The sequence below is a fragment of the Octopus bimaculoides genome, chromosome 27, assembly GCF_046866305.1.
Source record: "Octopus bimaculoides isolate indiv1 chromosome 27, ASM4686630v1, whole genome shotgun sequence".
Taxonomy (NCBI): domain Eukaryota; kingdom Metazoa; phylum Mollusca; class Cephalopoda; order Octopoda; family Octopodidae; genus Octopus; species Octopus bimaculoides.
In genome coordinates this window covers 7,604,826-7,630,630 of record NC_142954.1, presented here as the reverse complement: position 1 = coordinate 7,630,630, position 25,805 = coordinate 7,604,826, and the positions used below count along the sequence as shown (strand labels likewise).

The 25,805-nt window shown below is 44.2% G+C and overlaps 1 protein-coding gene across 1 annotated transcript in view; it reads right to left on the bottom strand.

Moving 5' to 3' along the window:
* Positions 1-25,805, bottom strand: part of LOC106877417 (E3 SUMO-protein ligase RanBP2-like) — a 71,197-nt gene that overhangs the window by 9,405 nt on the left and 35,987 nt on the right. The window contains exons 17-34 of the mRNA XM_089343319.1: positions 24,969-25,090; positions 23,711-23,912; positions 22,702-22,854; positions 21,501-21,573; positions 21,001-21,224; positions 20,214-20,387; positions 17,235-18,729; positions 15,178-15,357; positions 12,322-14,193; positions 10,539-11,290; positions 8,535-8,907; positions 7,862-8,074; positions 6,310-6,510; positions 5,936-6,013; positions 5,448-5,615; positions 3,925-4,047; positions 2,727-2,905; positions 1,081-1,162 (exon numbers count right to left, since the gene is read on the bottom strand). Of these exons, the coding sequence (XP_089199445.1) occupies positions 1,081-1,162; positions 2,727-2,905; positions 3,925-4,047; positions 5,448-5,615; positions 5,936-6,013; positions 6,310-6,510; positions 7,862-8,074; positions 8,535-8,907; positions 10,539-11,290; positions 12,322-14,193; positions 15,178-15,357; positions 17,235-18,729; positions 20,214-20,387; positions 21,001-21,224; positions 21,501-21,573; positions 22,702-22,854; positions 23,711-23,912; positions 24,969-25,090 (6,664 nt within the window). The remainder of the gene's footprint in view (positions 1-1,080; positions 1,163-2,726; positions 2,906-3,924; positions 4,048-5,447; positions 5,616-5,935; positions 6,014-6,309; positions 6,511-7,861; positions 8,075-8,534; positions 8,908-10,538; positions 11,291-12,321; positions 14,194-15,177; positions 15,358-17,234; positions 18,730-20,213; positions 20,388-21,000; positions 21,225-21,500; positions 21,574-22,701; positions 22,855-23,710; positions 23,913-24,968; positions 25,091-25,805) is intronic.

Sequence of the window (25,805 nt, the reverse complement as noted above, 5' to 3'; positions counted from 1 at the left end):
CATAGGATCGCGGTTTCAATTCCCAGACCGGGCGTTGTGAGTGTTTATTGAGCGAAAACACCTAAAGCTCCACGAGGCTCCGGCAGGGGATGGTGGTGAACCCTGCTGTACTCTTTCACCACAACTTTCTCTCACTCTTACTTCCTGTTTCTGTTGTACCTGTAATTCAAAGGGTCAGCCTTGTCACACTGTGTCACGCTGAATATCCCCGAGAACTACGTTAAGGGTACATGTGTCTATGGAGTGCTCAGCCACTTGCATGTTAATTTCACAAGCAGGCTGTTCCATTGATCAGATCAACTGGAACCCGCAAAGTCATAAGCGACAGAGTGCCAACAACACCATATGTTAATAGTGTTTTTATTTCATATTAAGGTTTATCCTTATAAATTTGTGGGAAGAGGTTCTGATGAGAGGACAACAATCTTCAAAATATGCATATACACAGTACCTACATTTTTTTGAATGTTCAATTGCATTGTTTATGAAACATAACTGAGTGCTAGCTCTGAATTCTATAGATCAGCAGGAATGCCAGAGGCAGAGTGCCTGACTGGGAGGGATGCTGGTCTGAGACATAGTGCCTAATCGGCAGGGACGTGAGGACGGCATAGTATACAATTGGCAGGGATGTGGGAGAGATACATTATCTGACCAACAGAAATGGGGATATGATGCTGCCCTAAGATAATTGTAGACATGCTATCATTGTCTTTTACTTGTTTCAGTCATTAGATTGTGGTCATGCTGGGGCACTGCCTTGAACTTTTAGTCAAACAAATTGACCCCAGTACATACTTTTTTATTCTATTGGTCTCTTGCCGAACTGCTAAGTTATGGGGATGTAAACACACCAACACCAGTTGTCAAGCAATGGTAGGACACACACAAATACAAGATTCTTTCAGTTTACACCAAATCCACTTACAAGGATTCGGTTGCCCCAAGGCTATATAGCAGAAGACACGGGCCTAAAGTTCCACACAGTGGGACTGAACCCAGAATCTTGTCGTTTGGAAGCAAGCTTCTTGCCACACAGCCTGTTACTATAGAAAAAAAAAAAAAAAAAAAAAATCTTACCGGCCACATGTGATTCTTCTTGCCAAAGTTTCCCTTGACATTCAGTGAAACATTTCTGGAAGGTACTGGCAAGTTCTACTGTCTGCAAAACAAGGGAAATGAAATATTCAATTCAGAGGATGCCAAAATTTAAAAATGTAGATTTATTGTCAATCCCTGTAAATCTAGGATCAGGGGCTTTCAACTATTTTTTATCTATAGATCCCCTTGATTACTATTTCATTCTGGTGGACCCCCTACAGCCATTTGATGTTTAAAAACTAGTTTTACAGAAACTTCTATCAAAATTCCTGTTTTGTTTTTCACGAGCGAGATCATTGCCAGTGTCGCTGGACAGGCTCCTGTGCAGATAGCACGTAAAATACACCATTTTGAGCGTGGCCGTTGCCAGTACAGCCTGACTGGCCCTCGTGCCGGTGGCACATAAAAGCACCCACTATACCCTCAGAGTGGTTGGCGTTAGGAAGGGCATCCAGCTGTAGAAACTCTGCCAAATCAGATTGGAGCCTTGTGTAACCATTTGGTTCGCCAGTCCTCAGTCAAATCGTCCAACCCATGCTAGCATGGAAAGCAGACATTAAATGATGATGATGATTAACTTGTGTAGGTTAAACTATGTAAAAGAAACTGAGCTGCCTCTTGCAATATATAGCAATGCCTACATTAACAGCAAAATATTTTCAGGGGGCCCCAGTTTACTGTTTTGCTGTGTGGACCCCTAAAAATCTCATACGGTGCCTCAAGAGCCATATGGACCTTGGTTAAGAACCATTGATCTAGATGGACAGGCACAAAATACTTACACCCACAGTATATAAATGGCAATAAAAGTTTTTATTTAGTTACCCTGAAAATGGAAAGCAAAGCCGACCACACCAAATATGAACTTAGAATGTCAGAAACTGACATTAAGAAATTTGCCAAATCAACTATTTTCACCAACTCTTATAATAATAATAATAATAATAATAGCCCGGATGCAGTACCAAGCAGTGGCTCTCATGGCTTCTGATCTTAATTGATTGGAAGTGTTATGTACATTGTTTTGTCTGGGTATAAAAGATGGGCTACAGCAAATATTCTGCTTGATACCACAGATTTGCTTGTCAGTTATTTGACCATGTCCCTTGGTGGCTGACAATATGTGCATCTCTGATCATGAGCAGAAGTAGTGGGGGAGCATCATAGCCATGTGTTGAGAGGAATTCTTTGGGGTTTGAATAATTCACCTTTGGAAACACGGGTGTTTTGCTCAACATCCTTAAACAAACCTTATTCAGGGACCTTTTGAGCAGAATGGGCTACTCGACCTGAAGAAAATTCTAACTGGGCCCCACCTGCGAGGTCATGTTCTGTTTATCTTGATATGAGATCACCATGTCGCGCACATATGGTTGTGATGCATGTGCCTGGTGTACCCTTATCAGACGGGTAGTCATGATGGATATCCTGGGCTTCGTATATTTTACACCCGTATCACTTTGATGGCATGTACTGCTCTCTCACTCAATAATAATAATAATAATAATAATAAAGAACAAAAAGCAGTTTATTCCTCAAATCACAGCCACATTATGTAACAGTCCCTGATGTACACAGCACATACAAAGTAACAACAATACCGTAATGATGCAAAAGCTTCTTACCTTAAAGCGTACAGCAAACTGTTCCACTGTACCCTCTTTGTCATCTGTGTAGTCACGGGCCACCCAACACCAAGACGTCTCTGAGGTGGACATTCTCTTCAGGACTAAGTTGGTTGTCAACAGATGGTTACATGCCACCTTTAATACTTGTTCTCTTCGGAAAAGCAGCCGGAATCGAACTAGAAGTAAATGTTGATTACAAATATAGACACAAAGAATTAAGGATTCTATCTAGAACACCATGAAGTATTTTGCTTACCATTTTCCCACTGCAGAATAATAATAATGGTGTCAAATTTTTGCCACAAGGGCAGCAATTCTTTACATCTACTGGTACTTTAACCCCGAAAGGATGAAAGGCAAAGTCAACTTCGGCTTTGCCTTTCATCATTTCAGGGGTTGATAAATTAAGTACCAGTCAAGCATAATAATAATAATAATAATCCTTTCGACTACAAGCAAAAGGTGTCTGAAATTTTGGTAGTGGGGGTAGTCAATCACATTAACTCCAGTACTCCTAATGACAAACAAGTAAAAGAAAGGACCCGACACATTGTACCATGTAATTACTACTGATATATATAGATATATATATATATATATATATATATATATATATATATAATGGCGACCAGTAGTAACACTGCCATGTGGCAGGCTTGAACAATTGTGAAGGTCTCTTCACATAAAACCATTGGCTGCTTTGTTAACCCACAAATTACACACGCACACACACACATATAGATACACGTACACACACACAGACACACATATAGATACACACACACACACACATATAGATACACGTACACACACACACACAGACACATATAGATACACGTACACACACACAGACACATATAGATACACGTACACACACACACAGACACACATATAGATACACGTACACACACAGACACACATAGATACACGTACACACACACACACACGTACACACACACAGAGACACGTACACACACACAGACACACATATAGATACACGTACACACAGACACACATAAATACACGTACACACACACACACACATAGATACACGCACACACACACAGACACACATATGGATACACGTACACAGACACAAACAGATTTCAAATAACCCAGCATGGTGGTCATGGTTGGAACCTTTTTGATCACTAAGGAACATCCACCAAAAGTCAAACAACAAAATACTACTCACCGGATCCGTTGTGGCTGAGTATTTTCATATTTCCGATTCCTTTTTCCTTCCAACAATTAAGTGACTTGTCAAACCGATATAGTTTCGATCGCTGTACAAATAACGGCGTTTCATCCTCCTCACCTGACGAACAAATTGAAATTAAAATATAATTAATTATAATTCAAGGTACATGCAGGAATGACTGTGTGGTTAAACAGCTTGCTTCCAAACTGGTTTTGAGTTCGGTCCCATTGTGCAGCACCTCGGGCAAGTGTTTTCTACTTATAGGGTAAGGACCCCCTTCGGTCATGAACGACCATGAGACTGCATCTAGAAAGTTCCCCTCCAAGGCAAAAGTCTAGGCAAAGTTACTTATGGATGACCAGCAGTTGCCCATGTCTCTTCCTCTTCCTCATCCCACAGAGCCAGGGTTGGCTTCAAAAGGGGTTAATCATCATCTGTTTTCCATGTTGGCATGGGTGGATGGTTTGACAGGAGCTGGCCAAGCTGGATTCTGACCAGATTTCAGCTGTCCATTGCGGCATGGTTTCTATGGTTGGATGCCCTTCCTAATGCCAACCACTTTACAGAGTGTGCTGGGTGCTTTTTACGTGCCATCAGTATGGGTGCACATATGCAACACCGGCACAAGTGCACCTTACATGGAACCGACACAAGTGCATTTTATGTGACACTGACCAGATTGCATCTCACATGGCACGGGCACAATTATATCCCATGTGGCACCAACATGAGTGTTTCTCTTATGTGGAACTGGCACCTGTAAAGGACAAGCCTGTAAGTACACAAAAACTGAAATAAGCCTGTTGTGCATGTGTGTGCCCTTGCCTTGATGCCATAGGATGGTAGTAAATGAGCATCACTGTCATAAGTGAGGTTGTCTCCAGTCTTCAATGGAAAACAGGTCTGGCTATGGATTACCATGAGAGTTAGTGTTAGTGACAGGAAGAGCACCTGGCAGCAGAAAATTTGCCTCAACAAATTACCAAATGAAATGTTTATGGTTTTGACTGGTTCTGCATATCAAGGAGCAGGACATCTAAAAATATACAATTATATAGCACCATTTGAGTGTGATCGTTACCAGCGTCGCCTTCCCGGTACATGTGCTGGTGGCACATGAAGACATTCGAGCGAGGTCATTGCCAGTGCCGCTGCACTGGCTCCTGTGCAGGTGGCACGTAAAATACACCATTTTGAGCATGGCCGTTGCCAGTACCGCCTGACTGGTCTTCCAAAGATGGTAGTTGTCATTTGGCTCAATGCACAACTATAAAGAATATGCACAAACACATACACACACAATGCACAGCTTAGATGTACATCGTGTGTGTGTGTGTGCGTGCGCACGCGCACAAAAATTAATGATCAATGGAGAAAGAATGGGAGGAGTGAGGGATGGGGAAAGAGGGGGATGGGGAAGAGAAAGAAGGGGTGGGGGAAAAGAAAGGGGATGGGGAAGAGAAAGGGGATGGGGGAAGGGGAAGAGAAAAAGAGATGAACAAACAAAAGTTACTTACCACTCTTTCTATCAATGAGAGCTGGGAGTTCAATAACAGGATCAAAGTGAATATCAACATTAGCTACAACATCGTCATCATCCTCATCGTTGTTGGCGGCACCAGGGCTGGACTTCACATCAAACAGCTTCTGACCGGCACCTTGCCAGGAAAATGGTTTGCTTTTGTCTGAAAATTAAAGTCGTGTCACACGTTAAGAAGAAGGCCACCATCATCACCACCACCACAAATTGGTCAACAGTTAGAATTTAACTTGGGACTGGAATAATAGAATGATTGCATTACAGAATTAATTCTTATCCATTCTTAACCTCTGATTGAACAACGCCAGGGAATATAGTCATTATAGACATATTACGTTCATGCTATTTAGCTCTGTTTAGTTTTGGGCCGCAGGAGCTAGCTTAAAAGTTCACACAGAGTGCAGCTTTTAAGCTAATTAGATATAAACATACAAATGATGTGCTAACGAGTAGTATCTTTCTTACCTTTCTGAAAGGCAGTTGTTTCTTGTGTGTTTGCCTGGGCAGCCAGTGTACTGAATAACATTCCGGAATATTCTGTGTCTGAAATTATAAAAGGAAGGATTTTATTCATGACAAGGAATACCTGCCGACTTCATAGACTGAATGTTGGTAGAGGACTGAAACAGGATATCTGGAACAATATCCCTTGGGGTTAGGGAAAAACATGTGGCCAGGGTATTTGACTCACAATCTGGCAAGCCAAGAGTGTACAGGGTGCATTTTATGTAGCAGCAGCACCAGTGGGGTCACCAAGTAACTTGCAAGACAAAGTAACATATACACATGCATATTTATGTGGAGACACACAGAGAAGAAAGCCTTTTTGCTCCACTTACTGTTCATTAACCGAGAAAACGGCATATTGGAAGTCGATGAATCTGCAGGAAAAGTAGTGGTGGTCGTCGTGGTAGTAATAGCAGTCGTGTTGGTAATCGTGGTAGTCCCTGATGTGATAGTGATGTCGGCAACAGTGGAACTGGTTGGAGATTGCGGAGACGGGGACTTGTGTCGGTCTGGTACAGACAAAGCTGCTTTTGCTGAGGAAAGAACAAAAAAAAAAAAAAAGAAATGAATAACAGTGAAAACAACCAATGAGTTCAAAGGACCAGCAAATGGCACATCCTGATGAAGTCCACCTTCTGCTGCAGTCATCCTCATCATCGTTTAACGTCCGCTTTCCATGCTGGCATGGGTTGGACGATTTGACTGAGGACTGGTGAAACTGGATGGCAACACCAGGCTCCAATTTGATTTGGCAGAGTTTCTACAGCTGGATGCCCTTCCTAATGCCAACCACTCCGAGAGTGTAGTAGGTGCTTTTACGTGTCACCCGCACGAAGGCCAGTCAGGCGGTACTGGCAACGGCCACGCTCAAAATGGTGTATTTTATGTGCCACCCGCACAAGAGCCAGTCCAGGGGCACTGGCAACTTTCAAAATTTTATCGCCCGCAGAGGGACTTAAACCCACGACCCTCAGATTTCATCACTCGACAGTTCTTAAAAGTCTGATGCTCTACCGGCTGAGCTATGCGGGCTGCACCGCCAGATTCTACAGACACACAGGGGAGCCACTGATGGAGTCTACATGCCAAATAATGGCCAACGCATAGCACATGTGCTAACCGTGACAGAGCGGAGAATTTAGGTGACATAAATAACAAAAAACAAATTTCTCTGCAGTAGTCTTTTGCTTTACATCTGTTTTCCCAAGTTAGCCAAAGGATTATGCCAAGCACCAATGTCTGCTTTGGTATGGTTTCTATGGCCAGATGCCTTTCCTAATGCCCACCACTTCAGGGAGTGTAATGGGTGCTTTTTAAATGAGACTGGCATCAGTGAGGTCACCAAGTAACTTGCAAGACAAAGCCCCCATCTCCCAACTAGGATGGGTGTAGAATTGTAGATAGCTTTATGCCAAGAGATGAGAGGAAAGGAGGGAGAAAGAGGGTGGAGGAAGGAAGGAGGGAGAGAGAGGAGAGAGAGAGAGAGAGGAAAGGAGGCTGAGAGAGAGAAGAGGAAGCAGGGAGAGAGAGAGAGGAGGCAGGGAGAAAGAGAGAGAGGAAAGGAAGCAGTAAAAGAGAAAGAGATACGAAAGGAGGCTGAGAGAGAGAGGAAAGGGGGCAAGGAAAGAGAGAGAGAAGAAAGGAGACAGGGAAAGAGAAAGAGGAAAAGAGGCAGGGAGAGAGAGAGAGAGAGAGGAAAGGAGGCAGAGAAAGAGAGGAAAGGAGGCAGAGAGAGAGAGAGGAAAGGAGGCAGGGAAAGGGAGAAAGAGAGGGAGACAGAGTGACAGAGAGAGCGGGAGAGAGACAAAGAGAAAGAAGCCATCCAGTCAGTCAGTCAGTCAGTCAACCAATTTGACCAATCAAACCAACCATTTTTTAACTTACCAGCATATGTCTGCTTGGGTGATTTCTTCAGGTCTTCAGGATCACAACCTCGGCAGCCACGGCAAGGCTCTTTGGTCTCGTACAAATAGAAATGGTCGGGCAGCATCAGTTTCCTCGCCCTCTCAACCTGCTCGGGTGTGGCTTCGACTTGTTTTATGAAGATGACATCATCCTCGTCACCGAATTCGTTTTTCTGGGCCTCGTTACCATCACCTGCACAAGGACATGACAGCACGCGAGAGAAAAAAAAAAGTCAGAGCTTGTAACATATGATATTACCAAATATTTATGTATAAATTTCATAAGCGTTTATAAGGGGGTCCCTAAGGTAAAGCCTGAAATATAAAGGGGTCCGCAAGTCAAAAAGTTTGAAAACCCCTGTTTTACACAACCAGAAGGATCGTCTTGACCGGATGAAATAACCCCCAACCCTAACCCATTGCAAACATAAATACAAAGCAGTAAGGAATCATCATCATCGTTTAACGTCCGCTTTCCATGCTAGCATGGGTTGGACGATTTGACTGAGGACTGGTGAAACCGGATGGCAACACCAGGTTCCAATCTAATTTGGCAGAGTTTCTACAGCTGGATGCCCTTCCTAACGCCAACCACTCAGAGAGGAATGTAAAATAAATAAGACTGATGTTGTAAGATCCGTGTTTTGTCTCACCTAGGTTCTTGTAGTCAGGATCTGGGAATAGTGTCGTCGCTACAGAAGATCTCTTGACATCCGACTTAGGTCCTTTGACAGCAGGGGAGATGGTTGGCGTCTGGTGGTCAGTACTGGTACAGGAACCATCACTTCCGTCCTCTTTGTTCTTCTCTGGAGACCTCTGGTAAGCGATAGCCTTCTGCTTGGCCTCTTCGAATGCTTCTTTGAAGTTGCTAGCAATTTCAGCCGTCTTGAATCGGAGAGAGAGGTGCTGCAGCTGGGCTCCACCGCCATCTGAGGAGTCAAAGGCACCCCAGACCCAAGCACAGCCTTTACTGTTTGCTTTCGGCTTCAGGTCGACGTCGGCAGTGATGTAATGATTACAGCAAACCTGTGGATTACAACATCAAAATATAAGGGATTAGCCAGAGATTATAAAGAGGGATTAGTGTGTACGGGGCATTGCTCTTTTACTTGTTTCAGTCATTTGACTGCGGCCATGCTGGAGCACCGCCTTTTAGTCGAGCTAATCAACCCCAGGACTTATTCTTTGTAAGCCTAGTACTTATTTCTATCGGTCTCTTTTTGCTGAACCGCTAAGTTACGGGGACGTAAACACACCAGCATCGGTTGTCAAGTGATGGTGGGGTGACAAATACAGACACACATACATACATACATATATATATATGCATATATATGACGAGCTTCTTTCAGTTTCCGTCTACCAAATCCACTCACAAGGCTTTGGTCGGCCCGAGGCTATAGTAAAAGACACTTGCCCAAGGTGCCACGCAGTGGGACTGAACCCGGAACCATGTGGTTGGTAAGCAAGCTACTTACCACACAGCAAACCCTGCGCCTACAAGCCACCCCTGGGTTTGTGTAAATGTTGCCGACAGCAATTGTACATGTGTTTGGGTATTGTTAATAGCAATTATAACAGGTAGAATATTTGGGTTGGATATGACCAGTTTAAGTGCTAAAAAGTTAAGGAGCTTACTTCTCAACCATGTGAACCTCGGTTCAGTCCCAAAGTACAGCACCATGGGCAAGTGTTGTCTACTATAGGGGTCCCTGGGCCCACCAAAGCTTTGTGAGTTGATTTGGTGGATAGAAAGTGAAAAAAAAAAAGCCCACCATGTATGTAGGCAAATGTGTGTGCACATGTGTATGTGTGTGTATACCCACGTCCTAACACCACATGTTGTAAATAAGCATCATCATCATACAAGTGAGGTCAGTTGCCAGTCTTTCACAGAAAACATCTCTGGATACGAGGAAAATATAACTTTGCTTGGTAACAGGTAAAAACTGGCAACAGGTAGGGCATCCAACAGTAGAAAATTTGCCTCAAAAAAGAAACAAGTTGGATCAGACCCATGCAAGCATGGAAAAATGTACAGGAGTAGCTGTGTGGAAAGTAGCTTGCTTACCAACCACATGGTTCTGGGTTCAGTCCCACTGCATGGCACCTTGGGCAAGTATCTTCTACTATAGCCTCGGGCCGACCAAAGCCTTGTGAGTGGATTTGGTAGACGGAAACTGGAAGAAGCCCGTTGTATATATGTATAGGCGTAGGAGTGGCTGTGTGGTAAGTAGCTTGCTTACCAACCACATGGTTCCGGGTTCAGTCCCACTGCATGGCACCTTGGGCAAGTGTCTTCTACTATAGCCTCGGGCCGACCAAAGCCTTGTGAGTGAATTTGGTAGACGGAAATTGAAAGAAGCCCGTCGTATATATGTATATATATATATATATATATATATGTATGTATGTGTGTATATGTGTGTGTATCTGTGTGTCTCCCCAACATCGCTTGACAACCGATGCTGGTGTGTTTACGTCCCTGTAACTTAGCGGTTCGGCAAAAAGAGACTGATAGAATAAGTACTAGGCTTCCAAAGAATAAATCCTGGGGTCGATTTGATTCGACTAAAGGCGGTGCTCCAGCATGGCCGCAGTCAAATGACTGAAACAAGTAAAAGAGTATCAAATGATGAAGGAAAACTCCTACTTACCTTTAGAACCTGCTCTCTTCTCATCACCAATCGCAGCTTCTGTGTCTGTGTGTTTTCAAGAATCTTGATGTTTCCAAGGCCTCGCTCTTTCCACTCGGAGCTGTCAAAGCGGTACAGCTTGGCACGGTGTTCAAACAGGCAGTGCTCATCCTCCTCGCCAGTACGTACTTCCACCTTGTCAGGCAGGGGCATGATGGGGTCAAACTTGATGTGTGAATCCTCACCGTCTCGGTTCACGTAGTAGCCGTCGTCGGCGGCGCCGTCGGGTGACTTGGCCACACCCAGGTTCGGGCTCAGGCCCTTGGAACTGTCCGCTGGAGTAGTCGACGCCCCAGGTTGAGACGGCGTCATGCTGAACGAGAAGAACGGTGTCGCTGCTGCTGTTGCCTGCGTCACAGGTGCTCCCTGCGTGGTAATTGTCGGTAAGGGTGTTGCAGCCCCTCCAGTAGTCACAAGTGTCAGGGCAGCATTGCTGGGACCAGGCCCCAGAATGCCTTTGCCAGAAGTGTTGGGCGTGAGGCTGAAATTGAATTTTGGCTGACTCAAATTGAATGCCAGTGGTTTGCTGTTCTGGCTTGTTGGTGTATTGGCCCCAAAGCTAAATGAGGGTGTTGTGTATATTGTCGTAGTCGTTGTAATTGTTGTGGTGGCCATGCCTGGCCCGTTACTGATGAGAGACATCGTACCAGGTGATGCGATCTGAGGAGACGACCAGTTTGGTGTTGGTTTTAAGCCAGTTGTCTTTGTAGCATCTGAGATGGGGAGAGAGAGATAATTAGGGTTAGAGAGGGATCAATGACAAAGAGAAACAGTTTTGAAGTGTAGTTAATGAAACAATTAAAACGAATAAATTAGAAGGTGAAAGTGCAACAAAGTAGGTAAAGGAGGAGATGTTGTAAGTGGAGGGAGGGAGACTGAGAGAATAACAGTGAGAGAGAGTGAAAGAGTGTGAGTGAATGAGCGTGAGTGAACGAGTATGAGTGAGTGCAAGTGAACGTGTACAAGTGAGTGCGCTTGAACGAGTACGAGTGAATGAGAGAGAGCTAGTGAGTGAGAGAGCGAGTGAGAGAGAGCAAGTGAGTGAGAGAGCGAGTGAGAGAGTGACTGAGTGAGAGAGTGAGAAAGCGAGTGAGAGAGAGCAAGTGAGTGAGAGAGAGCAAGTGAGTGAGAGAGCGAGTGAGTGAGAGAGCGAGTGAGTGAGAGAGCGAGTGAGAGAGCGAGCGAGTGAGAGAGAGCGAGTGAGTGAGAGAGCGAGTGAGTGAGAAAGCGAGTGAGTGAGAAAGCGAGTGAGTGAGAAAGCGAGTGAGTGAGAAAGCGAGTGAGTGAGAAAGCGAGTGAGTGAGAGAGCGAGTGAGTGAGAGAGAGCAAGTGAGTGAGAGAGAGCAAGTGAGTGAGAGAGAGCAAGTGAGTGAGAGAGAGCAAGTGAGTGAGAGAGAGCAAGTGAGTGAGAGAGCGAGTGAGTGAGAGAGCGAGTGAGTGAGTGAGAGAGCAAGTGAGTGAGAGAGGCGGGAGTGAGAGCAGTACAAATGTGAGAGAGAGAGAGCGGGACAGCGTGAGAGAAAGAAAGAGAGTGAGACAGCGTGAGAGAGAGAAAGAAAGAGTTGGACAGTGTGATAGAGAGTGACAGGAAGAGTGTGGGACTGTGTGAGAGTGACAGTGAGTGGAAGATAGTGTGATACAGTAAAAGAAACAGTGATAGTAAGAGAGAGAGAGAAAGAGAGAGAGAGGGAGAAGTGTTTGAGTATATGTCAAAGAACAAAACAATGTTGGTTTATAAACTCACCAAAATTAGATCGAAATGCCGGAGACCCAAAAGTCGACGAGCCAAATGACGAAGCACCAAAGACGAAATTGCAATTCTTGTTCATCGGGAATCCTGACACGGTGCCAGTTTGGCCAGGGCTAGTTTGACTGGTGCCAGTTATTGAGGTCGAACCCGGTAGTCCAGCAGAGTTTGGTTTGCTGGTGCCACAAGCTGCGCATTTCACCTGAGTGGCTTGGCAGCACAGACAGCAGGTCGGGCACTCCCACTCACCGGGCTGGCTCTTGAAGAGTTCAAAAAGCGGCACATTGGACTTCTCTGCAGACGATTCTGCCTTGGGGCCTGTGCTTTTGTTTCCGAACACACTGGAAGTCTCCGCACTGGAGAACACAAACGGATGATTGGTTGTGGCGGTTGTGAACGAGGACTGGGGTGAACAGGTGTTCAGTGAAAAAAGTGTTGACACTGCCGAAGTGGTGGTCATGGTGGTGGTAACGGCAGTGGTGGTGACGGCCGTCGACAACGAGGGGACTGTTATGGAGGGTGCCTTTGAAACGCTACCTAAAGTAAACTCGGAGCTGAACTTAAAACCATCTTTACCAATGCTGCTTGTTGGGCTAGCAGGCACAAACTTGAAGCCAGTCGACGTGATGAAACTAGAGGAGATGCTGGATGCTGCCATTGTCGCTGGTGCCCATGTTTTTAGATCCTTCTTCTCCACGCCAGGTTTCAGTGTCTGGCATGCAGGGCACTTGAGCACATCCTCCTCGAGCATCAGGTAACAGCTGCCGCACTCCCAGGTGCCCGTCTTCTCCTTGAAGAGTTCTGACAGTGGCGGTTTATCACTTGATGCAGTGGCAGTTGATGTGGGTTGGAAAACCGTGAGGCCCTTTGCTGGCGCAGGGGAAACGGCTTTTGACTTTGGGTTACTCGACTGACAGGCAACACAGCAAGCTGCATCTTTGTTGTTGATGATGCAACATGTCGGGCATTCCCAGCTGCCTTCTTCAGTCTTGAATAATTCACTCAATGGCTTAGCAGCATCAGCGCCGGCAGCCGGACTGAGCGTGATGTCCTTCTTGTCAGCCGTGTCCTTCACCGGGGTGCTTTTCTTGCCACTGTTCGCTGCATGCAAGGCACAATATTGCTGCGCCTTCTCAAAAGCAACTTTGAACTCCTCGGCAATTTCAGGGAGCTTGAAGCGTGCGGCAAACTTCTCTACCTTTAGTTCTTCCTCTGCGAAGTCCTGAGCATTCCAGCACCATGCTTTTGTAGACGACGACATGGGAGTCAGTTTCATGTCAGCAGAGAGAAAGTGATTGGCACACAGCTTTAGTACCTGTTCCCGTCGCATCAGCATGCGACAGCGGTTCGTAGACTTGTTGTGCAGAATCTTCAACTCTCCGACACCTCGCTCCTTCCACTGGTTAGTCTCTTTGTCAAAGCGATACAACTTCGCCCTGTCTCCAAATAGTTTCTCTTCTTCCTCCTCGCCTGTCTTTAGGTCGACAAGCTCTGGCAGTGGCACGACTGGAGCAAAGTTCACATTCGGTTCATATTCCTCCACTTCGTCTTCTTTGTTGCTCGTGTCCGCTTTCGAGCTGGAGAACAAGCTACTCGAAAGAAACGAAGGAGAGCTACTGAAAATGTTGCTCGGAGTTGTTGAGCTGAACAGCGTCTTGGTAGTGGGGGTAGCATCTCCACCTGGGGTCTTGTCTGCTTTGCTGAGGAATAATGGTGATGACTTGCATGCGTCGGGGAACGAGAAGTTCCAGAAAGGTTTCTGAGTGCTGCTTGTCGAGGATGTCACTGCTGAGGTTGTCATGGTAGCAGGGGTCTTCTGACCAGGCTGGCTTGTTTTGTTGGCTGCATCAAAGTCTACTTTTGGTGTACCTAGAGAGAGAGAGAAAGAGAGAGTTACACAAATAATCATTAACCCTTTAGCATTCAGATCATTGTTTTGAATTAATTATGCATTATCTTATATTTCTGCCAAAGGCTTAAACTAGAAGTTCCCCTGTGAGGCACAAGTCTGGGCAAGGTTACTTTACAGAAGACCAGCAGTCGTCCATGCATACCCGCCTCCCTTCTCCATACCACCAATGTTATCCAAGGAAAAGGCAAAGGGGCCGATACAACTTGGCACCAGTGATGTCCCAACTCATTTCAACAGCTGAGTGAATTGGAGTAACAGGAAATAAAGTGTCAAGAATGTAACTAACAGGCTGGTCCAGGAATTGAACTCACTACCTCATGATTGTGAGCCTGACACACTAACCACTGAGCCATGCATCTTCACACACATAAGAGTAAAGACCCTCTTCAGTCATGAATGACCATGGAATTGTACCTAGAAAGTTCCCCTCCAAGGCAGGGCTGTTTATGGAAGACCAGTAGTTGCCCATGCATACCAGCCTTCCCTCTTCACACGGCAGATGTTACCCAAAGAAATGGCAAAGGCCGATACTGCTTGGCACCAGTGATATTGCAACTATATCCCCAACTGAAATGGATTGGAGCAATGTAAAATAAAGTGTCTTGCTGAAGAACACAACCCACAGCCTGGTCTGGGAACTGAACTCACTACCTCATGATCCCAACACTAACCACTGAGCCATGTACCTTGCAAGGAGTGGATGACACACTCATGCAATGAGCTTCTTTCAGTTTCCATCACTCAGAAGGCTTTGGTCAGCCTGAAACTGTAATAGAAGACACTTACCCAACGTGGCATGCAGTGGGACTGAAACCAGAACCATATGGTTGGGATTTAAGCACCTTACTACACAGCCACACCTGCATGTATCAGTCTAACAACAAAACGCCAATGACAAAAAAAAAAAAAAAAAAAGGAGAGAGAAAGAGAGATCTACTTACAGGAGAAGGTGAAACCACCAAATGTCTGGGTGGGGCCTTTTGATGCTTCGGGTGTGTTGAGAGTCAAACCAAGTCCCAAAGACGAGCTAGAAGCAGGGTATTTCATTATTTCAGCTGGCTGATGATTATTGTTTAGAACTTTTAGGAGGGCTGACGAGGGTGGCTGTCCAGGAGTGGTTACTGTAGAGACATTTAAGAAAACAGGTTAGATTACATATATATATATATATATATATATATATATATACACACACCTCCCTCATACATTCGTACATATACTCCATTTCTATTATCTGATCAAACTGATCCTATGGTTGCGGAACTGTTTCCGGTGGGAAACACAATCTTCCAGGAAGATAATGCACCAAATCACACAGCTAAAGTTGTTACTGAATGACATGTGGAACATTCTAGTGAAGTTGAACATCTTATCTGTCCACCTCAGTCCCTAGATCTCAATATTATTGAACATTTATGGTGCATTTTAGAAAAAGAAGTGAGGAGTCGATATCCTCCACCATCATCACTACAAGAGAGAGAGAGAGAGAGAGAGAGAGAGAAAGAGAGAGAGAGGAGGAGGAGGAGGAGGAGAGAGGGAGAAAAAGAGAAAGATGTACACATATGTATTGATGTATGTAAGTATACATGACTACACACACCTTCACTCCCTCGCACTTTCTCTTTCACTTTAAAACAAAAGTAAATAAATAAAATTTTTTATGGAAATTAAACTCAGGATCACCATTCACTTTAAAATAATTAAAAAAAAAAAAAAATATTGTCTAAATTTTTGAAATCACATTCAGTTAAGAATATTTCTAATCGATTAAAATATTGTGTACGTCAAAAAGTCGACATTTTTTCTTAGAGAGTGTAAAGAGTATGTGTGTGTGTGTATATGTCACAGATAGCTGACGTGTTTGTGTTGATTCACACGCAATGACATTTCATTACGCGTGTATTCTGTATGTGTGCTGATGTCACAGAAGTGATGTTTTTTTTATTCATCAAGAAATAAACAAAAATTGTGTTTAATCGTTTTCCTTAATGAATAGAGTCCCAGATACCACAAAAATTTGTAGTGCACTGCCAAAGGCAAGTATGAAAATAAATATGCAAATAAAATTAAGATATTTCTGAGATATTCCAGATACTAACAAACATCTCTATAGTTTTAGCATTATCAAGATTATATATATTTAACCCTTTCGTTACCGAATTTACTTTGAGATGCTCTCTGTATCTTTCAATTAATTTTAAATATAACAAAGAATTTAGTAAAATAACTTGGTTATCATTCAGCTAGTGTTAGGAACATAAATTGTGACTAAGATTTGATGGAAGATTATAATTCAAAACTTATGAAAACAAGACATTTGTACCACAGAGCCAGAGCCGGTTTCAGCTGGGTTGGTAACGAAAGGGTTAAGATGGTAGTATTACTACAGTATACTTCTATTTTATTCTATTATATACATATATATACTCCATCTGTCATATATCTGTATATATAAGGTTGGTCATAAGTCACCTGACAGTAAATCAAAATTTCATAAATACTTAAGATTCAATTTTATTTATTCATTCCAATTATGAATGTTTAATAATCGAATGCTCTGAGTAAAAATCAGTTTTTTTTTTCAAACAGTCTATTTATTAGCGAAGTCTCATATAAAATAATTTTTTGTCTTAATCTTGGAATTAAACGGTTTTGGTTTACTGCCAGGTGACTTTTGGCCAACCCTGTCTATACATATATATATACATGTATATATATATATATATATATATATATATATATATGAAATAAAAGTATGCAGTTAACATATGCGTTTTACCCCATTCACTAAATTTATATATACTCAAGTACCCAAAATATCAAGGAGTTTCTACCTCATAAACAGGAGTTACACCACAGTCATTTTGTGATCTTTGCTACCCTGGTATCTATTAACCAATTTATTTTGTCCGAGTTATTTATTAATTAGGAGAAAATAAATACATATAATAAAATATATATATATAAAGAGGGAGAAGAAAAAAGACTCAGTACTTACTTGATGTAGCACCTGTACTCTGGTCACCAGACTGCAAAGGGGACGGGTTGGTCATCTGAGTGGCTGGAGAAGAATGGGGTGAAGGAAACATGCCTATGCCAGTCACACCTTTAGGGGTTCCAGCAGCCATGTTTCCACTGCTGCTAACGGGGTCAGCACTGAAGAAGCCAGGTGAAGGAGAAGACATTCTTGTGATGCCAACTGTTGTGGGGCTTGAGCCCAAACCAAGGCCCATGTTCAATCCAGCAGGACTGACCCCAAGCTCTGGTGCTCCAGTCAGGCTTGTACCAGAACTACACGGGCTTGCATTTAGGTTTGTTCCAGTGTTGGAGCCGGGGCTGCTAGTCTGGTAACCGTACTGGAGTGAGTGGCCTCGAAGGGCATCGGCAAAATAGCCTGGGCGTGGCAGAGCAGGGGCCGGTGCGGGGGCAGGGACCGGACTGCGGTGCTGAAGCTGGGACGGCTGGTGGTGATGGTGCTGGTGGTGGTGATGCAGTGGCCCGCCCGGCTGCTGGGGGAAGTAGGTGACCGTAGATTTGCCCACCAAGCTGGTCTTGTGACCAAACGGATACTCTTGCACCAGCTGTGAGTCTGGAATGTGGAAACGGGTAGTGCCCACAATGGGTGGGTTCAGGACGGTTGACCCCGCGGCGATGGGCAGCGATTGTGGCGGGGAAGAAGAACGATTGAACTCGCTCTCGTCATAGTACTCGCCATCCACGTGACACAGGTCTTCTTCATCGTCCTCTTCTTCCTCCTCGTCTTCGTCGTCCTCTTCTTCTTCCTCCTCCTCCTCCTCTTCCTCCTCGTCTTCATCCTCTTCATCCTCTTTACATTCCTCTTCTACGACTTCTTCCTCTTCGTTAATGATGTCCTCGCAACTGCCGGACACCGCCACTTCAGGAGCGCCCATTGGTCCGCTGCTGCTACCCGCCTCCATGGCGGGGATTGCAGCAGGGGAGCTGGCAGCAATGGTCGTGGAAATAGGGGCTGCAGTACCACTGCCCGCTGCAGAAGTAACCACAGTACCCAGAGTACTTGAGCTGAAAACTGAAGTCGAATGAGTGACCATTGGGGATGTAATTGACGCCATCATCTTCACCACCTTAGAATAAGGGGCCGAGGCAGGCATTCGGTCTCCGGGCATTGCCTTTGCGGAAACAGACGCAGCAGCGGGTGTCGCCGCGCCATACGGGGACTGAGGAATATGGGGGTGTTGATGAGGATTCGGGGGCAGCGGAGTGTGAAGCTGGTACCCAGTGAATTGTGACGCCCACAAGGATGTCGGCGCAGGCGATGGTGAGAAGGCTAGGGGTGGTGGTGCTGGAGGTGGGTGTGCCCCATAAGGGGTAGCGCTGTTCATGTACGCGGCTGCAACCAGACTGTGTGGTGCTGGTGGTGGCGGCGGAGGATGGCCAGCTGCTGCTGGTGATGCCACCCCTGGGGTGGTAGGATGAAATGTGCCGGCCATCATACGGTACTGAGTGAGTTCAGTCTGTAGGGAGAGACAGAAAAAGATAAAACAGCTTAGTGAGAGTTACATACGGGAAAGATTATGTGTGTGTGTGTGTGTACACACACACAAACATATTCAGAGGTGGAGAGAGAGAGAGAGAGAGAGAGAGAGAGACGAGAGGTGGAGAGAGAGAGAGAGAGAGAGGAGAGGTGGTGAGAGAGAGAGAGAGAGAGGAGAGGTGGTGAGAGAGAGAGAGAGAGAGAGAGAGACGAGAGGTGGAGAGAGAGAGAGAGAGAGAGGAGAGGTGGTGAGAGAGAGAGAGACGAGAGGAGAGAGAGAGAGAGACGAGAGATGGAGAGAGAGAGAGAGACGAGAGATGGAGAGAGAGAGACGAGAGGAGGAGAGAGAGACGAGAGGAGGAGAGAGAGACGAGAGGAGGAGAGAGAGACGAGAGGAGGAGAGAGAGACGAGAGGAGGAGAGAGAGACGAGAGGAGGAGAGAGAGACGAGAGGAGGAGAGAGAGAGAGAGAGAGAGAGACGAGAGATGGAGAGAGAGAGAGAGAGGAGAGGTGGAGAGAGAGAGAGAGAGAGAGACGAGAGGGGTAGAGAGATGGGCAAGAGCGGGAGGAGAGACAGAGACCGATGCAGGGGTGAGAGAAGATGGAGGGACAGATGTGGTGGGGAGAGGCAGAGACAGAGACCAATGCGGTGGGCGGAAAGAGGCAGAGGAACAGACAGATGAGGTTGAGGGAAAGAGGCGGTGGGGGAGAGAGATAGAGAGACAGATGCAGGAGATAGACAGAACAGGAGTGGGGGAGAATCGAGAGTCCGGAGACAGACAGAATCGGGGGTGGGGGAGACAGACAGAATCGGGGGTGGGGGAGACAGACAGAATCGGGGGTGGGGGAGACAGACAGAATCGGGGGTGGGGGAGACAGACAGAATCGGGGGTGGGGGAGACAGACAGAATCGGGGGTGGGGGAGACAGACAGAATCGGGGGTGGGGGAGACAGACAGAATCGGGGGTGGGGGAGACAGACAGAATCGGGGGTGGGGGAGACAGACAGAATCGGGGGTGGGGGAGACAGACAGAATCGGGGGTGGGGGAGACAGACAGAATCGGGGGTGGGGGAGACAGACAGAATCGGGGGTGGGGGAGACAGACAGAATCGGGGGTGGGGGAGACAGACAGAATCGGGGGTGGGGGAGACAGACAGAATCGGGGGTGGGGGAGACAGACAGAATCGGGGGTGGGGGAGACAGACAGAATCGGGGGTGGGGGAGAGACAGAATCGGGGGTGGGGGAGAGACAGAATCGGGGGTGGGGGAGAGACAGAATCGGGGGTGGGGGAGAGACAGAATCGGGGGTGGGGGAGAGACAGAATCGGGGGTGGGGGAGAGACAGAATCGGGGGTGGGGGAGAGACAGAATCGGGGGTGGGGGAGACAGATAGAATCGGGGGTGGGGGAGACAGATGCGAGTGGGGAGGGGGGCAGAGAGAGAAAAAGAGAAATGTTAGTTACCAAATATAGCTGGTTCAATTCCTTGCATTCTCGGAGTTGCTGTTGCAGGGACACATTAAATTTGGTCAACTCCTTATTTTGGTCGACTATTGGCTTGAGGATTGAGATGTGAGACAGCTGTAGAGCACGCAACTGGGCATCGAGACGCTCAGGACTGGGTCGCACGTGACTGCCCTGTAGATGACAACAACAACAAATATGGTACAACGATCTGGCAATAAATGACATCACTCATATAACGCTGATACTCGTTTCACTGATACAGTTTATCACCGGATGCCAAGACGAGGACACACACACACACACACACATTTGCATGCATGTATACGTATATTCTTTTACAAGAAGACAGTAAATTTGAAGTTTCAGCCAGCTATGCCCTCATCCAAAACGTTGAAGCCACTGTCAACATTATTCTTGTGAAAGAATATGTACTCTACAAATAGTAAAGGGTAACACTCCACCCTCCAGTTAAGTATAAAGAAACACGATATAAAAAAAGCACACAACCATACACATATATAGACACACGCACACACGATGGTCGTCTTTCAGTTTTCATTTACCAAATTCACTTACTTAGCTTTCATTGTCCCATGGCTATAGTACAAGGCATTTGCCCAAAGTTTCACTGAATCTGAAACCATGTGGTTGAGAATAAAGATTTTTAACCACACAGGCACAGCTTGAGCCCAAATGTAATGGCCCAAGGAGAGCAGTGAAAGACTGGTTTCCATCCTTTGGATTTGACAAAACGTCTACCTAAACAAATGAAATAAGAACTTACTTCTGAAGAATTACGATGGGATTTGGATGTTTGTTTCTTATTCGAGGGAGACTTCTTTCTTTCAGAATCATTCAGGGAGCTGTCTCGACACTGAATTGGACTGGACGAACGAATGTGGCTGTCGTGAGGGGGTGAGTCAAAGGCTGGAATACCTGTAGAAACATTCATGTTGGCAGAGCAGAACGATTCTGTACTGGAAGCATCATCAATTAAAGGAAATGGGCCTGAAATAACAAAGAATTTAGTAAATTAACTTTCTCTTTATTAAATTGATGTTTGGAATATAATTTAGTATGATTCTAGCTGGAAGGATAACTTTAAAGCAAAAGAGTTGAAAGAGTATGGGGGCATTAGAATGGAGACCAAGACATCAAGGGTAGCTGTGGGGGGTGAATAAAAGGGATGATCACAGATGGAATGCATTTTATGATAAGCATGTTCAACCAAGGAAGACATAGAATTAAACAATACAGGTACATGAGAAAAAAAGATATATTTACCATTGTTGATAGCAAGGCGAGTCAGAAGAAATTCAATGTCATCTATTTCCTCGTAAATTACCAGATTTAATTGCTGCAGGGAAGATTTGAAAATATATAAGTTAGAAAATTAGCCTTAAAAAATAATTAAAATTAAATTCAAATTACGACAAACGTAAATAAACAAACAAAGTTTGTTTTTAGAAGCATTGAGATGTCTTTAGAAAGTCAAAGAAGTGATTTTAAATTCTCAATCGCCACCTACACTTTTCTCTGCAAAATAGGGGTAGTTTATCCTGTTCAGGCTATATTATTAGCATTATTCTGCGCTTGAGAATTTAAAATCACTTCTTTGACTAATTAAAATTAAATGGAAAATTAAAAAATTTTTTTAAATGATTAAAATTAATCAATTAGAAAATTTAAAAAATAAAACAATTTGTGTAAAACATATACACATTGCTATTTTAACATGTTAACCACCACGGCCTGTTACTGAAATTTACCAGTGCTGCCATCTAGAGCTGTCACACTGCATATTCTTTAATTATAAAGAAATGTAACACATTTATAGCACTTATGTTATTTAACCCCTTTAGTGTTCAGATTTCTCTTTTAACCCTCTTGGGACATCCAGGCTGATTGATCGGCCCAAGTGATACAAACTGAAAGGACTTGGAGGCTGATCCATCAGCTTGATAGGTCCAAGGATTACTGAACTGTAAAGTTACAGGGACTTCAGCAAACCAATTCCGGTTGACAAGGCGGTGGTAGGGGACAAACACCTATGGATAGATAGCAGATCGATAGAAACGAGAGCAGCAGAGAAAAATAGTAGGAACTACAACATAATAGATAATAGAATAGGAAGGAACAGGCAATTAGTTCTCTGTAATTGTACTACAAATAAAATATGCCCCTTAAATTCTAGATGTTTAATGAAAAACTTAGTATATTGATGAAAGATCATTTCTGAAGGAAGGATGTACTTCTATATAATGGCCAGCTTGCTAAATTTTAAAAAAAAAACACGGTAGGCTTCTTTCTTTGCCCATGGTGCCATGCAGTGGGACAGAATGTAGAACCATGTGGCTATGAAGCAAACTGCTTAACCACACCGATGTTGATAAAAATAAAACACTTTAAAATTATGCTCCAGACAAAACAAAAAAGAAACAATAAAACATGTTAACAAGTGTCGACAATGGAAAAGGGGACTCACGTGGGATTTGTTGCCTTTTAATCGATCCAGAGTGATGTATAGGGCTTCTTTGGCCTTTGTCAGTAAGGCAATGTAGCGGCTTTGATGGTTATCCTGCGACACATCGTCTTGCTTCGTGGTGTTTTGTTCGTTCAATGCCAACTTGCGGTAAACCTGTACAGAGGGAGAGAGCGAGAGTGAAAGAAAGGGCAGAGAGAGTGAAGGAAGAGAGAGAGAGAGAGAGAGAGAGAGAGAAAGAGAGAGTTAAAGGGAAAGAAAGTTAAAAGGGGTGAAAATATCAATTAATACACTTGGTCCTTCTAGTGTTAATCCTGCATTATCTTGTAGCTGTGGAATTTTGCTAGAAATAGCAGCCAAATCTCCCTAAAATCAAACCTGTCGTCTTAACCCTTTAGCATTGTTATCGTTATCAAATGTAACGCTTATTTATTCCTTGTTTTGAGTTAATCGTACATTATCTTGTAGCTTCAAGATTTCGATAACAGGATTATTTTTAGAATGACATTGTAGGGTAGGTATGAGTGGTTGGAGCTGGTCAGTTTGAACATAAAACAGGTAGAATATTTGGGCCAGACATCATCATCATCATCATCATTTAACATCCGCTTTCCATGCTAGCATGGGTTGGACGATTTGACTGAGGACTGGTGAAACCGGATGGCTACACCAGGCTCCAATCTAATTTGGCAGAGTTTCTACAGCTGGATGCCCTTCCTAACGCCAACCACTCCGAGAGTGTAGTGGGTGCTTTTACGTGTCACCCTCACGAAGGCCAGTCAGGCGGTACTGGCAACGGCCACGCTCAAAATGGTGTATTTTACGTGCCACCCGCACAAGAGCCAGTCCAGGGGCACTGGCAACGATCTCGCTAAAGGGTTAAACTAAGAAAGCTATTGAAACAAAAGTTGGAATGGTCATAGTTGGAATACTTTAGATCCAATGTTTGCCTGGCCAAGTTTGACCCGTGGCTAAACAAGCAGTGCCGCCACCACTATCAGAACCAACATACCTGTGCTGTATGGTAAGATGCCCAAGGGTTTGACAAGGACTCAAAGCGCTTGATAGCTTCCTCGTGGTCACCCTTGGACATGAAGCTGAGGGCTAAGTGGTATTCGCAGTCACCAATCAGGTCCTTGATACGGTCAGCATCCAGCTCATTGTCAGAGTCATCAGGAAATAGTCGAACTTTTGGCATTTTGAGGACCAAATTCCTGTTAAACAGAAATGGAAATAAAAATAACTTAATAAGCAATGAATAACATGATTAAAATACAAAGATTATGTTTTAGATTTGTCAAAGGCACTGAGAAATTTGAAAACAAGTCTTAATCCTTTAGCATTCAGATTACAGTCAAATGTTTGAATTATTCATGCATTACCATGTATAGTCGTCCTCAAAATTATTCATCATCGTTTAACGTCCGCTTTCCATGCTAGCATGGGTTGGACGACTTGACTGAGGACTGGTGCAACCGGATGGCAACACCAGGCTCCAATCTAAATTTGGCAGAGTTTCTACAGCTGGATTCGCTTCCTACCCTTGTTAATTTTTTGTGATGAAATGAATGCATTTTGTCAAGTTTGTTCACGAGTTATACGTGACCGACAAATGAAAGAATAACAACAATACACTATTCAAGAAATTCTTCATTTCAAGAGAATTTTATTCATGGATTTTCAAAAATGCCATGTTTAAAATTATTCATACCCAATATCTTTAATAATCAATAGCATAGCCTTTGTTTTTTATGACTGCTTCTAGACAATTCTTGCACATGTCCACAAGCTTCCTGAATGTCTCCTGTGGGATGAGGCATTGTAACGCTACCCTTCACTGTGGACATGCACAAGACGTAGGTCCTCAATGAGCTCCTCCTTGGTCACGATGATCAGAAACTGAGAATGACCAGAAAAACTTTTCCTCTATTCATAGCTGACCCAGCTCTCGAGGCTTTCGCCAAGGAAGAGTGGGCCAACACCCCACAATAGACATGCAGGAAGCTTGTGGACACATACAAGAATCATTTAGAAGCAGTCGTAAAAGACAAAGGCTATGCTATTGACTATTAAAGATATTGGACTCAGCAAACCTAGGGTTATGAATAATTTTTTAAAATGGCATTTTTTGAAAGATTGGTAGCCACATGAACTTTCAAGTTACCCCTTGGAGTTTATTCAGATTAAAAGGTGCCAGAACATCAGTTACTGGAAAATTGGTGTATCATTAGTGTAACGATGTATTAGAATAAAAAGACTAAATTTCTTACTTCTGTAGCCTCTGTAGTAAAGGTAAAGCTGCTTGCCAATAATAAGCGGCTCTTTCTTCAATATTCTCAAGTTTATTGAAAGACCCATGACCGTTTCCAAGCTCAGTCTTTATTTGGGAAGCCTGTCAAAAGAAAAAAAACAACAAAACAGGGAGTTAAAAAGACAATAATAAGACTTTCTACTAAAGCGGGGGGGGGGGGTCATCAACCATTCTTTACCTTTTATTCTTTTACTGGTTTCAGTCATTTGACTGTGGCCAAGCTGGAGCACCGCCTTTAGTTGAACAAATCGACCCAAGGACTTATTCTTTGCTAGCCTAGTACATATTCTATCGGTCTCTTTTGCTGAACCGCTAAGTTACAGGGACATAAACACACCAACATCGGTTGTCAAGCGATGTTGGGGGGACAAACACAGACACACAAACACATATATATATATATATATATATATATATATATATATATATACACATATACACAACGGGCTTCTTTCAGTTTCCGTCTACCAAATCCACTCACAAGGAGGCTATAGTAGAGGACACTTGCCCAAGGTGCCACGCAGTGGGACTGAACCCGGAACCATGTGGTTGGTAAGCAAGCTACTTACCACACAGCCACTCCTGCGCCTATATATATATATATATATATATATATATATATATATATATTCAATAGGTGAGATGTAGAGATGCTCAATATAGAAAACACATAGTAGTGCTCAAATGATTTGAACTTAAACTCTGAAGTGTTTATTGGGGACTAAGTCCACAGGGTGAATAGAATGGCTATAAGAGAAATCAAGGTGAGCTGATATGGAGATAGTGATGCATAGAA